General features: G+C 38.9%; 1 protein-coding gene across 1 annotated transcript; it reads right to left on the bottom strand.

Annotated features, from left to right (window-relative positions):
- Positions 1–704: 704 nt before the first annotated feature.
- On the bottom strand, positions 705–8306 carry LOC104533764 (cyclin-H-like). Its single transcript, XM_010184293.1, has 8 exons — positions 8190–8306; positions 7904–8026; positions 6483–6556; positions 6002–6212; positions 5535–5698; positions 3264–3334; positions 1344–1455; positions 705–786 (listed from the first exon to the last, which is right to left on the bottom strand). The coding sequence occupies exons 1-8, from the start codon at positions 8304–8306 to the stop codon at positions 705–707; spliced, it is 954 nt and encodes a 317-aa protein (XP_010182595.1).
- Between the last annotated feature and the right edge of the window lie 7437 nt (positions 8307–15743).

The raw sequence follows: 15743 nt of genomic DNA, 5'->3' as shown, positions 1-15743 counted from the left end.
TATGAAACAGCTAGTATGATAATTTATAATAGCAAGACTCCTTGAATTATAGAAGGCCACACATCCCACATTTTATGCTGAAACCTTGACAGATGACCCTCTCCAGCTGTGAGCAAGGTTTTCTCAATGCCGTACTTAAAGTGTCTTAAGGTTACCAGGATGTACAAGGTCTTCAGCAGAGAAGTCCAGCTAGAAAGAGTTCTTTACAAAGCTGTTCCTCCATCAGCATTTATTCTCTACAACTTCCAGGCAATGGTAGAAACAAAAGCTCTGAAAGGTGTTCAGATTAGATCTAAAGGATTACCTCAATTCTGCTTTCATTTGTTGAGTCACCCTCCTCAGTGTATCTTCACCTCATTTATACTTGGTCTTGTAACATGAGGTAATAGCTAGCCAGCTGTAATTCATGCAAGCCTTGCTAGCAAGTAGGCTGACAGAAATTTAGTGCAGCAGCAACTTCTGCTTTGTGTAAGAAGCCAAATAAAGTAAATGAGAACAGTTTCAGAAACACTGTCCAGTAGAAAAACCATAATAAAACTTTCACAAAAAAAGCCTGCTTAAGCATAATTCAGCACATAGTCATTTCATACTCATTTATTCCATTCACAGTCCGAGGAGTAAGTTTCTTCCTAATTAACAGATGCAGAAGTTTGTCTCGGTAGCTATGTCACTTTTGTCTTGGCAGTTAATGGAAAAACAAGTACTTATGAAGTAGGTTTACTGACCTCTTCCATTTTAGATTTCTTTACGACACATTCATCATCTTCACTACTTTTTCTCTTCTTCCTAACCCCCATGCAAAAAATGAAATATTTAGGTATTTTTGTAAGTCAGTACTTCCTCTGATTTGGCCACAACACTAGACTATGGATATACATGTCACACAAAAAACTACAGCAGCTTGCTGGGAGTTCACAGTGGAGGCTACAGTGGAAAGGGCTGAAAATTAAAATCAGGAAGTCCTTTGTCTTCCACATAAGTCTTAAGAAAACACTAACCCTTTACACAATTCTTGTTTTAAGCATGTGATTTTGAAGCTTTTGATTCTCATTACATATGACATTAAGTGGCCAAACCTGAGAAGCCACCTGGCTTCTGTTCTGTGCTACAAAATAATCAGCATTGCAGCTTGCAGTGCTAACTAGCACAAAGGAACGTATTTACATATTACTGAAAGCACTGCTCTGAGTCTTGGTTCTCAGCTTCCAGCAGATAATCACAAAATAAGCATGTGAACATCCTCATGTATACATTTAGATGTTTTCACTTTCAATTGCTCACAGAGATCAGAGTAAACAAATGTTTCTATAGCAATAAAAAACAAAAAGAAAGTATCTACTTACGCCTCTGGAATAAGTGAAATCTCCAAGCTGTGACATTTCTCTAATTTCTGTTTTAGAGCAGCAATCTCTTCAGGCTTTGGCAGTTCGTATTTCTTTATGAGATTTTTCATGGCTACAGTGGCAACAAAACAGCTCTAATCAGATTACATAATTTCTGTTCTAATACCTTCTTCTGAATTACAGAAGCTTATCAATCAGTAGTCCAGCTACAGTTATTGCTTATCCCTCATACTTAAGCTCAAGCCAACAGTTCACTGTCCCTTCTTTCATTATAACAGGAGCACAGTATACATTTTCAAGCAGCTTCTACTTGGAAAATAAACTGAAAAAAGCATATCTCGTTTTTCATATCCATTTTGGTAACAGTATCTAAATTTTGAAAGCATCTCTATCTATTTTATTAACACTCAAGACACTACATAGCAACATGCAACATGTTGCAATCAAACATCTGAGACAGATTACAGAGTAAAATCCTTGTATTTTTCAAGCCAAGTATTAGACATTCAAAGTATTAACTCCTCCCAAACTGCTTGCTTATAAAACTTTCGATCCAACATCACACTCAAGCTTTAGAGGATCAAAGATTACATATAAGACTTAACTCCCATCTCACATCCAACGATTAATTCTACATAACATTAAGGTACAGCAGAAGCCGAGCACAGACAGCTACATGGAAACAAGTTGTCAGCATCATTGATTCTGATCTCCTTGAGACAAGTTATACTCACGCAGTTCACATTACTCTGCTAACAAGCTTCAAAATACACGGGTATATTTTGCATTCAGCATTGTATCTCAGTCTTAAAAAACATTGTTTTCAGTCTTATTTAGAATGCAAATTAAATTTACAGCTACCCTGCAAGAAAAAACTCTTTCCTCTATGACCAAGTATCAACCAGTCATTTACAGATGCTTCAAAATTTCCTTCCAGCCACCCTATGTTTACAGAAGCTAAAGCCACCTTCCAGAACAATGCAATTGTAAGTGATCCCAGCATTCCCTTTGCACCTCAGCAGTGGAAACCTGAAGACTGGATGTTAGCAGGAAGAGAGAGCAAAGAGCATCTTAAGTTTTGTAAGTTCAATGTAAATTTAATTTGTAGACCTGGTGACTTGGATGGTGCATTTACTATTAAAGCCAGTTTAGTCAAAGGACTGGATTCTTAAATAGTACCTCATTCCCATTTTAAATGCTTAAAAGATTAAGTAACTCATTAATTACTGGGAATTTCATATCCCATTCTTTTCATTTAATTAATTTTTCATTTAAACAGGTAATAATCAGTGTACTACATTCTCCATTATCTTAGCTAAAACATGCTAACACTCTTGGTATTATAGATATATATCTAGATATATACAGGTATATACACACACACTAGCAAGTCTAAACATCCTTTTAAAGACCTTTATAGCTGCAAGACAGAAGTGAAGAACAAATTGTGGCAGATCACATAACGTTAATCATTTAGCTTAGAAAAGGTACCCTCTGGTGGTAGTAGTAACAACATGCAGGCTTTTGCCTAAAGCTGTAATATTTAAGTTACAGTGACTGAAGTGTAATTTCATCCTTACTTACAAAAAACATTATCTAGTTCCCCAAAGAGATTTCTCACTTTTGAGTCAGCTGCTAGCACTTAACTGATTACATACTTGTATTCTGAAAAGCATCAGGCCCTTTGCCTTTTAATTTAATCTGTTTATATCACAGGTAAGTCTCAGTGTTTTCTTCCCTTGCATCCATGTGCTAGGCAGTTCATTCTACTGCCAATGCTTCACTTACATTACACTAGCCCTGAACTGAAGAAAACCACTTGAATCACACTTTTCTGCTTAAAGTTTTTGTTATTTGGAAATAACTGTTCTTCTTCCTTTAGAGATACTGTTTATCATCATTTTCTCAATGTTTACTTACATTTCATGCACTCCAGTAGCTCGGCTAAGGAAGCTCCCTCTTCTTTCAGCGTAAGACTTTCTGATAAATAACTGCAAACAGACATGGAGGAGTAAGTTCTCAAAATACAGTGCTATCCTTATTTGTGGCAGCTATCATTAGTTAATAAAAATATAAATTATCTGCATCTGCTAGAGCTTTAAGACTAAACTTAGCAAGAACATTTTGGTTACGTAAGTACTGTAACATGATAAAAAAAGCAAATCTGTGACTTGTAACATTGTTCTTCTGCAAGAACATGACAGAAATATCCCCCAGCCATCCAAAGAACTGAAGTTTCAACACTACAGAACTAAACATTTTTAAGTGAGCCTCAATGAGTTAAGTCAACTAACATTTAAGATTCTATCAAGTGTCATACTAACATCACACTATGGTATAGGATGACTGCAAAAGCAAATATTAACAGAAGAGTAGTTTTCAGACAGACCAACAGAGAAGAAAGCTTGCAAGATGGGACTGCTTCTTTAGGCAGCTGAAAGGAAATCCTAAAAGTCATCTTGTAGAGTCTCTCAGACCCTTCCTCTTCCCTGAGATTCAAGCTTCCTTTTAGTAAGAACATTGACACACACAGCACCTGGGTAAAACCCCAACACACATAGGCAACAATCCTCACCAAGATCCACAACCACCAAGTAGTTTTATCCCTTCCTAGAAGTGCACTTTCAGATAAATTACAGTAATCCAGTGACTCCAAAGCGTATCAATCTGTTTGGTCAGTGTTCATTTCAAACTTACTTCACAGACAGCTGTAACAGCTGCAGCTTCCAGACTGACACACTGGCCTCCATGAAGATGGTTATTACTATAAGCTGACAGCCACTCTGTTAGCATCATTGCTTTTGTAGAGCTCACGTTTAACAGTGTTATTTAACCTTGCAATGACACCAGAACTGAAGTTTAATTTGGAGCCACCATTAGCCAGAGCATAGTGACACCCGTTTTCTTCTGAAGCTCTACCTTTTCCAAGACTAATCTGCAGACTGACATTATGGGAGTGACAGGTTTTCAAACCTTCCACAGTGCATCTCACCTCTGCAGGCACACCTACGCACAGGTCCACAAGACCTGAGCTGCTGCATTATCTTGTCATGTCCAGTACCTCATACTCACTTAAATCAATAAATTACAAGGTTATGGCAACTGCATGGTGCAGGCAGGTGACAAAGACTTGAGTTCTTCATGCACATGCAAAGATAAAGTTCATGTACCTTGATTCATACACTATCTACAAATTATTCTAATTCCTTTTTTAAGTAAGCTTTTCTTAATTTTGGCACAAGAAGCACAGAATAAAATTTCAGGAATGAGATCAACAAGTTTCAAGTCACTGTAAGCACTCGAATGTCTTTATGCTCTTCTGAGAGGACACTGGAGGATACTGTCACCGTAGAGGATATTCTCACACTTCCTTTTTTCTTTTAGAATAAGAGAGATTTGAATTTGCTACGAGCAGGTGGAAAAAAAGCTTCTTTAAAAAAAGAACTGGTTGCATTTAGCATTAGCCCTTGTGCCTGCAGGCATCAGTTACTCTCTAGATGCAAAATGCTCACATGGAGCATCACCTAATTAAAACACTCCACATACAGCTCCTTACAGCAACTACATCAGTTGTTTTTCTGAAGAACAGTGTATGTTTTGTCCTTAAAAAGAAACAAAATAAACAAATCATGCATTTCAGCAAAGATATTAAAGTGTTTGATAATGCCTTTGTAAACACCAGTGGCTAGACCACAGGAAAGGTAAGAACGGACCAATTTAAAACAGCACCTTATCCTTACTCTGTTTCCACAGAAATACAACAGATGTACCAGTCAAACACAACACTTAGTTGCCATATGCCTCATAGCTGTAAATTCAGTGTAGTTTGACCTCACAGCTTTAGATACCTTAAAATGTCTTTTTTTTTCTTTAGGTGTTTCTACTGTATTTCCACTTTCTTCACTTTGATCTTCACGATGAGTCTAAAAATCCTATTCTGTTCTGATTAGGGCAAAGTCGTCAGTTTGATATTGTTTTTGTTCTTCTTCCAAAGAAATACAGCCAGACACCAACTAATTGCATTTATCACCCCTTTTTTGGAAAACAAACAAACAGAAAACCACCACCACCAAAATCAGCACCATTTCAGTTTTGAAACATACTTGAAGAACACACCAGTGCATTAACAATCAGCAAATACACACATCTAGTTTAGACTGTCTAGGAGAAGAAAAGAAAATAAAATCCTACCTTTCCATATTAACTCCTACTCTTGAGCCACTGGATAATACGGCAGCAAGAGCTATCTGCGAGGGAGTGAAGAGCAGATACGCATCTGTCAGAGCCACTCGATTGAGGAAGTCATCAGCTGCTTTCCTCAGACCTTCAGGATTCTCCAGCATTGGATAACGTGTCTAAAAAATAATTATTTAGGAAAGTAAGCACCTATTCCTTGTCTTCTGGTTCATGAGCTCAGAATGCACAATTCAACAATAGTCTGTAAAGCTAGTAAGTAGCAGGCCTTCTTCTTACTCCAAAAATAATCTAAAGTGCTTAAAGACCACAACTAAACCAACTTCCTTTCAGATATCTGACTATCACTTAGCAACCAGTTCTTTAACACCACAGGCACAATAGGAAATAAAGTTTTCTAACACAACCCACAATGGATTTGAATTAAACTAGCATATGAAGTATGTAACATAAAACAATACTACCTTCAAATCGATTAGAAATCCTTCAAATGGCCTGAACGGATTGTGGACAATAAGATGGAAGTTCAGCTGCTGAATAAGCAGTAGTTCATATTCCAGTATTTGTTCAAGTGCTTTTTCCTGTCCAGGAGGGCTTTCTCGAAGGTTACCAACAAACTGTGCACTGGACACATTAAATTCATCTACTTTACAGGCCAAAAATGCACATGTTAGCCTTGAGGATGGAAAAAAAAGCAAAAAATTGACATCTGCAGCATCCATCTTTTTATCAAGAGTTCTGTTCAGAAAATTTCTATCTTCAGAACACCATACTCTGAACACAGCAAACTTTTCCAAATGGAAACTGAAAGCGACCATACTTCATCTTTACTCATCTTTAAGCTCTCAGATTTCCTTTCTCATTTTTTCAGGTCTTCACACATATAAAGATTTTATCTCCAATATTCCATTTGGCAGAATAACTCATGAAATGTTGATAACTCACATTATTATCCGAGGATGATACTCCATCACTGAGTTATTGAGGTAAAAACGTTTGAAGTACATGCAAGCTGTTCCCTAAATTAAAAAAAGGAGAGGGAAAAGTATATAAGCAAAAATGGATTAAGAAAGACTATACATAAATTTAAAAATTAAATCACAAAACGGAAGAGATAAGTTTGAATGTATACTACAGACATACACGATACACTAAGGCACGAAGATGCACACAGTGCCATATCATTAAATATTTCAAAATCTAATACACTTATTCCTGCAGGAGCCTTACAAAAATCACAGCTTGGTTATCTTTTCCTCCCTTATTAGATATATTTAGGAAGACAATGCTCAAAAATTCTATTTCTTCATGAGAAAAATCTGATTTTAAATGAAATTTAAAAACCAAAGACTGAGAAAATTATCTGGAAAGCTGTAAGTAATTCCAGCCAAGGTATGTGACTTTTTAAGACAGTAAACCTCCCATCAAGTTTAATGTTTATGCTTCTCTGTATGTCTAGAAGCACTTCAGTATGTCAATGCCAAATTTCCAAGCTAATCTGAATGCCACTGGCAAGAAAGCAGATGTTTTCCAAAACCATTGCTTGTGTGTATGATCCAGCACACACACTCTACGTAGGCCAATTCTGAAATATAAGGTATAGCTCCACAAAGAAAGTAATGGCAGCCTACTGCTCTTTCAAATGCCTCTTCACAACTTACAATAGCATTTTGTTTTGGTTTGGGGTTTTTTTCTTTTTTTTTTTTCCCCCCCCCCCCTGCCACAAAAAGGAATGACTGACAGCAGATGATACAGGTTGTGTGTTTCAATGGCTAGGTAACAAAACAAGCACAATTTAATTTCCTGCTTGAGCTCTTAAGTCTGCACACTCTCTCTTCTGAAATGTACTTTTCTGCATTCAAGATAAGACAGTTCAAAGATCTCCCCCCCCTTTGTAGGTTAGTTTACTGTCGGTACAAGTTCTTAAGCCAGCTTGCTTTGTGATCAGACACACACCAATGCTTGAGAAGCAAATGGACCAGAGAGCCCAACGCTGGGACCACCCCCTTTAGCTACAGTGAGATAACTTTATTGCACCATCAAACCATATATTTTTAGGTTTGTTTCTGTTCTTTGGTTAATGGAGAGGAAAGAAAGCAGTTAAAAGCCATCCATGTAAGTGTAACAGACACAGAAAGTTGAGAAATAACTCTGGTTTTAAAACGGCCGCACTGCCCAGGAAAAAAGCACAGGCTGCAGCACCGGAAGACAAGAAACTCTAAAGATATACGTGCTCTCAAGAAAAGGACAAGCAAGCAGCAAGCGAAAGCACAAGATACAGGGAGGGGGCAAAGTCTGCAGATGCATCACACATCACGTTTCAGACCATAAGCAGTCCACAGACACGCCAAGCAGCTGCTGCTTACCACCACGGATCTGGGCATAGCAGGCTTGAAGGCAGCGCAGAAGTCCAGCAACCGCTTTTCGTAGTACTTGCATATCGCCAGCTCCTCGTGGGGCTCCAGAAGGACAGAGTCGGTCTCCTGGACCTTAAAGGGACCAATGCTGAGCCTCACTCAAGGGCCGAGCACCGGTACAACCACCCTCCTACCCTCCTCCCCTCAGAGGGAGACGGAGCGTAGACCGGCACGAGGCCGCAACGCTCACGCTCTCCCTCCCCGCTGCCTCCTTTACGGCCCCGCCGCCTCGCACCTTCTCGTTCGCGACCACTTTGCTTCGGAACTTGTGGTTGGCCTCGGCCCGGCACCGCACCAGCTTCTCCTCATCGCTGAAGGTCCAGTACAGCTTCTGCGTGCTACTATGGAACATGGCGATGGCACGGACTGCAGCTCCCCGACTGGCCGCCGTGATATAGCCGCCTGCGGGGCATGCCGGGAGTTGTAGTTTGAGAAGAAGCGGGGCGGAACGGCCTGAGGTGTGGGGTTGCTGGTAGGGAGGGCGGTGTAAGCACTACGGGAGGGGACGGGAAAGGCCTTGGCCGCCACTGGAGGCAGGGAACAGCTGGAATAAAATAAAATAAAAGCACTGTTATTCCATCATTGGGTCTGTTCATGGAATAAAAAAATAGCTTGTAATCGTGAGGGAACTGGAACCAGCTCCAGAGAAGTGAGTGATGGAATACATTGTGGTGTAGGAAACCCTGGAAATGAGGTGTCCTGATTTTGCTGGGCTTGAATCAAGGAATTCCCTTTTAAAGTTTCAGCAGCATTCCCTTTGATGAATACAAGTTGACATTACAGCTTTGACTAGGATGAAGTTATTTTCCTTATGAAACTGATAAGGTGATTGTTTTTATTTTTGCTGGCAGATAACTTTTCAAGGACAAGCCTGCACCTGTGCTTGTAGTTTCTTTGGTTTGTTTTTTTTTCTTCCTTCTATCTGTGTGAGAGAAAAGGGTGGAAGTGAGAGCCCGGGACTCTCTGGGACAGGTGACCCAGGACAGATGATCCAGGTGTGATCCAAGCTGTCCGACAAAGATATATTCTATCCCATAAACATCACACTCACTATAAGTTGGGGAGTTTGCAGGGGACGACCCCATCAGCCCTTCCTTCTCCTTCTTCAATCCCTTCACTTCTCTCCTTCTCAGGCCCATCTCAGTTCCTGAAGCTCACCCCTCCCTTGTTGTGGCGTTGTTGGCATATGGCCAGGGCCTGCAGTTTGTGAGCAGGATATAACTTTGAAACCTTTATTACTGTTGTTACTTTTCTTGTTACAATTAATCAGTATTATCATTACATAAGTTTGGTTAGTTTTAGTTATTAAATAGTCTTTATCTCAGCTGACGCATTCTTTACTTTTAATCCCTCAATTCTCTCCCTCATCCTACCAGGGAGGGGCTAGGGTGATCAAACAAACTGCATGCTGTTTTAGCTGCTTGCCAGGTTAAACCATGGCCTGAGGAATGTGTTTTTTTTCTTGTGAAAGAGGTATAGTAAGAGGACTTGTTGTCCGGCATGGCATCTCTGCGTGGCGTGGAGAGCCAGAAGCCATAGGACTGTAGTGACAGCAAAGCAAAATGTATGCTATTCTTGCATGGAGTGCCCATAATGATATTCTGGGGAGCACCATGACCTCATGTCCATGGATGGTGCAGAGGTTTTAGCTTACAATGGCTCCCCAGAGCCTTCTCTTCCCCAGGCTGAACAACCCCAACTCTCTCAGCCTGTCTTCGTAGGAGAGGTGCTCCAGCCCTTTGATCAGCTCTGTGGCCCTTCCTGGTTGCAGCTTCCTGATTTTTTCAAGCATTTTAAAAATACTGTGAAACACGTTGACATTAAAAAAGAAATTCACTGCTCAGTTTTCATCCATGTAGCTGGGAAACCACGTAATTTATGGACATCAAATAATAATACTGTTAGGGTAAAAGAGAGCAGGGATCCTCCATGTTATGTCAAAAAAAATCAATCTTAGTGAGTTTTCATGGAAACATGCGAGAAGAAATGGTCTTCCATCAGTTCTCTGTTCTGTACCCTGTCTCATGTCAACATGTTACTGTTAATCATATCTTGTAAGTTGATGTATAGTCTCCATGAATATCTCTAGAAAGGTGATTTAATACCTTGTTGCAGTAGCTTCTCTCATCACTTCACTGATCATATGGTTCCCTCCATTCCCCCAGGTATTTTCCCAGTTACTGTTTTCATTTTTTATAATTATTCAGCTTCTATATAGGCAGGCCAATGACACTGACATCTATATACACACACTTAAGTTTCTATTTAGTCTCCATTTCCAGACAGCACATATCCAGTTGTCAGAGCTTTATTTTTACTGGTCTGACCTTGCAAGACTTTTGCCATTCATTTCTTATGATTTTTGTTCACTACTGTTTAAAAGAGAAAGTTAAAAAATGAGTTATAAAATTACCGTGGTTTTGGCTACACTTTTTGCTCCTGCAACAGTGTGGGTTGACCACAGCTAGCAGCCTAACATTCACAGGGTTGCTTGCTTACCCTCTGTCATGGAATGGGGAGAAAAACAGAAGGAAGATAAGATGTGCCAGTTGAGACAATGACAGATTAATAGCAAAGGTAAAAGCTGCATGTGGGAGCAAAGCAAAAAATTATTTTATTCACTGTTCACATCAGCACCCCGCTCTCTGGGGAGGGTGTATTGGGAGTCCTGTCAAAGGTGTAGTGTTTGAGGATTTGGTGATTTTGGGCAAACCATGTCTGCTTCACTCAGTGTTGTAAAAAAGCTTTCAGAAGCCCTTATCTTAGCATGAGTATTCACTTCACAGGAGCCTGCTGAAGTACCCTGTGCTGGCCCATGCTGTGCATTGTTCTGACAGAGATAACATCCCAGCCTGTCAGGAGAAGGTATGTGACTTTGCTTGCTACACAGAATAAAAGGCACTATAGTCTGGGAAGGGGCTGAGGGGAAGGACAGAAAGCATGGTCGCTGTGCAGGCCGTGCCCAGCATGATCCAAAACACTGCTATCAACACTGGTTTAGTCACCAATCCGAAACACAGCACTGTATGGGCTGCTGTGAGTAAAGTTAACCCTGTCCCAGCCAGACCCAGTACATGCAGGTAGGATGATCCAGAGTTGCAGGTAAGAAGTTTAAAAGTCCATCTGAAAAGTTCCTTAAGGAGTAAGGAGAACCCTGGCTACAGGCATGATAAACTTTTGCAGAATAGCAACACTCTGTGTTTCTCTTTCAGTTTAATCCATACAAACCTGCAGGTTCATACTATTCTCTTTGGTTTTTTCAGTAGTCTCTTGCTCTTTCAAAATAATCTTTATATATAAGATCTGATTAAGATGAATGTTCACATGGTTAGTAGTTAAAGTGGCTTCTTGTGGTCTGAAATATTAAAGGTCTTTTTCCTAAACTGTACAGGAAGCAATTCTATTGTCTATGTAGTCTCTATCATTTCTTCACCTTAAATTACAGCAATTGTGCATCTCTAGTTTGAAATCAGAACAAATCTGATTTTCAAGAACCATAGATACCACAACAGGTACCCCTTTTTGTTGTGCATCTGATCATAACAGTTCCATAAGCAAATTAGAGAATCACAAGAATTGTGTATTTGAATAATCAATCGATTTAGTCTAGCCTTGCTCCAAGGTGTTGTTCAGACTTGTGTCCCTTCTAGCCCGAGTTTCTATGATGGCCATGGCTGTTGTAAATCTTCTTTTTTTCCTGTCATGGATAATATAAAGAGACAGGATCTCTTGGAGCAGCTAAAGGTGACTAAGTAGGACCAAGAAGCAGGTACCTAGAGCCCAGTGGCTTGCCCTGTAGAGTTTACTGTAAAAAATAAACTTTCATGAAATCTTTCAACTTTCTTGTGTGTGGTGTCCTTTTTTAAAAAATATGTGAGAGGGGATGGTTAACGTAAGCTCACAGCCCTTTAGTTGAGTTGTAAGTTTTATCTGCATAATATATGTACAAAAAATTACCAGAAATACAAGTGTCAGTCTTCTGAAGAACAGCTTCAAAGCTCCATGTTAATTTTTTACAAAAATTCTACAAGTTAGGAAGACCTAGAAGTAAAATCATGCAGGCAGTCCATCCATTGGTCAGAACTAATTTTTCCCTGACCAGGGGGTGTGTTGAGGCTTGCCCATTAACACCCATGATAGAAATTAATTGTCTGCTAAGTGGAGGCTGTCCTTTGTAAGTGTTAGCAACCCATAATCATGCACCTGTGATGATGAGGAAAGTTGTGAAGTAGAACCCATTAACTGTCAGCTTCAGCTTGGTTTATTTGCCTAAAAATTTAGTTGCTGTCTTCAAAGCATATCATATAGGCAAGACCATGAGAAAAGGTAGAACTTAAACCTGAAAAATTATCCAGAATGTTGTTCCTGTCATCTTCATATGAAGGAAAAATTTTAAGTTTCTTGAAGTACGATCCAATAGACCTGTAATTAGGAATTAGGAATTAAAACCTATTTAGCTGATCCACCATATTACACAGGACATGTCATTTACCTCAAGTATTCCTGTAGTCCTGTTAAAGTTGATGCTAACTGACTTTAATTCTATTTTTTTTTTAAACTACAAAAAAAAAAGTCCTGTACAATAGCCTCTGAATGCTGAAGAATCATGCTGGTGCTCTAGAGAACATACAAAGAGTACTTACTATATAGTACATTCACAGTAATAAACCAAAGATGGGAAAAACATGGAAAAATCTGTGTCACGTATATTCTAAAACTATGGAGGAGCTCAGAGGACCTGCATTTCACCAAATAATATAGAAAAAATTATTAAGGATTATGTATGTGAACAGTGAAAAAAGAGAAAGCCTGTGATTCAATGCTAACATTATTTGCCTAAGTTTTTAAAAATAGCCTATCTAAATTTTAATAAGGTCAAAGAAGTGGAATTTTGTGAGGCTACTCACAAGGATACTTGTCTTTAGATACAAATATTTTCAGACTCTTGTTATTGAGAGTGTTTTCTTCATCTTTTTTTAATCCAAGGGGCTAATTCTGTTTTTAATCAAAACAATGGCCCAAATCTTAGAAATTTTAGAGAGATGTAATTATTTTTTCCATAATTCAGCTGAGTATAACTAATTTCCTATTAATAATTGTTGTTGTTATTATTATTAAGCTTAACTACAGATACTAACTAGCCTAAAAACATGATGGTGATACATTCTAAGAAAGAGTTAACCTTGTTGATGGTCCTGGAGAGGATTAAAAGCCTTAGAGAGGAAAACACTTCAATTATTATCACATAACTATAATATTTGCTATATTTAAAGCTACTGAGAATTTGTCAGTAATCTTAAATTCAGTGTTTGAAATATTGTGTTTTAGTCCTCACTTTGTTGAATATATGAATATAATATCATAGGGACTTCTACTTGACTTTACAGTGTTTTGACTAACAGTTGTCCTAACACTGAAACTAGTTAAAGCCAGATTTTTACCTTTCTTGCTTATGCTAAGTAGTACTTTAGCTTTTTGTTTGGTCTCACTGATAACAGTGAGATTATTTGTTAGAGGGAGCACTGTTCTGTTTTAGCAAAATGTACTGCTCATTCAAACAAGTACAAAACTGCATACACACAGCTATAATTCACTTACATTGGATATGTAATAAAGGGATTAAAAAAATGGAATTCTTAGCAAAAGCATAGACTATAAAGGAGGAAAGGAACCAGAAATAGCCATTTGGTATTCTTGAGCTTTACATTTTTTGAGTATCAAAGAAAACACTGCGTTTTGTAATATACCACTTCAAAAGCACATCAAGTGTAAGGTCTCAAAGAAATCACAAATCATGGGTGCAAAACCTAAATACACTGAGGCAGAGATGGTTTTTTATTCTTAAATTAAGGGTGTCAAGTTCATTCAGCAGTGAGGGCTGAATTTCTTCTGGGCGATCAGAATGGTGTGCTCCTTTAGGTATCATGCCATTTGGTATTGTTGAAGTCCGTGCAAGATCTGCCTAAAGATAAGAGCCAAAGCTGGCTCTTACAGAGAGGAGTGGTTATTTTTGCCATTCTTCACTGGCATGTCCTGTGCCATTCATGGAGACACTTCTGTTGCTTCCACCCCTTGTTTCTTGCTTCTCTATTTCTCTCTTCTCCTTCCTGGCCTTGCCTTGTTCTTGACCTTTCTTTTTAATTTCTTCCTAGCTCTGTTCTTCCCACCCACTTCACTCCCAATATGTCATCTCATAGATGTATAATTTAGTTACTGATGCTGACACTGAAAATGGACTGATCGTGCTCTGAACTTAAGAGGAAACTGAGGATGTGGACCTCTGAGTCCACTGCAACTTCTTCATATTCAGACAGTGCTGCTGTAGCATGTTTGCAGTGTTATCTTTGGAACCAAGTGTGCTTGAAGTGTACTTTAAAAATGAGAGCCCTGATAGACTGCAGAATAAGCTAGTATCTTGAAGGCCACATAAACAGAGCAAGTAGGCCACTTCCAGCCCAGAAGATAAATGTTGAACACCTCTGGTTTTGATTTTTCAACATTTCAAACACTTTCTTTAAGGTTTATGATCATGAATAGCCAAGATAGCATGTGGATCAGTAATTTTGTGTTTAGTTAGGACAGGCAGGTACCACCACCTTTGTAAATAAATCTGAGCTATGACATGAGACCTGGGCCTAGTCCTAAATTGTACCAGAATGTAGTGCTCAGAGCTGGGACTTTGGTTCACTTTAACATAAAGGAAGAAGATTGTTGCAAAGGTAAGGTTTGATGTGAACTGCCCTAAATTTCAGGGTTATTTGCTGCTGGACTTCTTTCTGAGACCTTCCCTCAAACTGCTATGTGATTGCATAGTGATTGGAAAGGATAAGGTTGCTTTTACTAAAGATCTGACAGTGGTATTGACTGCAGGTACAGCCTGCAGAGATCCACGAGCTCTCTTTTCTGTCCTAAATATAAAAATACTGAAAATTAAGGTTACTGTATGTGATTACTTGATGTGCTTTTGGCCATGGTATTCTAAGAAGCCCTTACATGTGAGCACGTTGTGTATGAAGGTGCAGTGTGACAATCTCATTCATTTTTCTGCACTTCTGTCATGCTGTGGTGTTGTCTCTTGACGAGCCAGTCGTAGTGGGGAGCCAAACAGATGTGCTGCCCACAAGGATTTAGGAAGATGAAGTTACCCTGGCAACAATGGCCATGTGAAAGCAGAAAAAACTACTGCGCTCATCAGGTGAATTTTTACCCTCTGGGCTAAAAGCTGCAGGTAACAGAGTTGGATGCTATGCATCTGAATGTGAATCTTTAGTACCTGATGGAATCACAGCAAGCCACAGGAACTGAAAGCAGCTGAATATTGACAAATGGCTCCCAGACCATAGTGCATTCAGTTTTCCCTGTGAAGTCGCTGCTTTCACTGTATTGTTGAGACAAAGTGGAACAAGAGACAAAGTCAAGAATTCATTATCTCTTCCAGACATCATGACAGTGACATGACCAGTAGCAATTCTGACAGAGGAAAGCAAATCTTTATGTCTTTAAATAAGCTAAATAGAATTATTTAGAGATGAGAAATTTTTCAATGTAGACAATGGACCGAGGAGAATTGAAACTTCTTTCTCAAATACATACATTTAATACAGTTTGGCAGTTTGTATTTTATGGTTTGTGATGTTTACTCTTTTTACAATGTACCTTATTCCTTGTCATCTATGTTGCATGGGAATTTCTATTCATACCTGTGTTCATGAATGAAAATAAACATCTACATTGAAATATTTTCCTATATTTGTGTATCTTTCACAGAATCTTAGGAGTTGGAAGGGAC

Source organism: Mesitornis unicolor, unplaced genomic scaffold, assembly GCF_000695765.1.
Source record: "Mesitornis unicolor isolate BGI_N332 unplaced genomic scaffold, ASM69576v1 scaffold25085, whole genome shotgun sequence".
In the NCBI taxonomy this organism is placed as follows: domain Eukaryota; kingdom Metazoa; phylum Chordata; class Aves; order Mesitornithiformes; family Mesitornithidae; genus Mesitornis; species Mesitornis unicolor.
This window is presented reverse-complemented; position numbering and strand designations above follow the sequence as displayed.

Coding starts and splice junctions, on each gene's coding strand:
- LOC104533764 (XM_010184293.1), bottom strand. CDS start 8,306: ATGTTCCATAGTAGCACGCAGAAGCTGTACTGGACCTTCAGCGATGAG. Junction 6,213..6,482: donor TATCATCCTCGGATAATAAT/GTGAGTTATCAA, acceptor TCCATCCTCAAG/GCTAACATGTGCATTTTTGG. Junction 1,456..3,263: donor GCTACTGGAGTGCATGAAAT/GTAAGTAAACAT, acceptor TTGCCACTGTAG/CCATGAAAAATCTCATAAAG.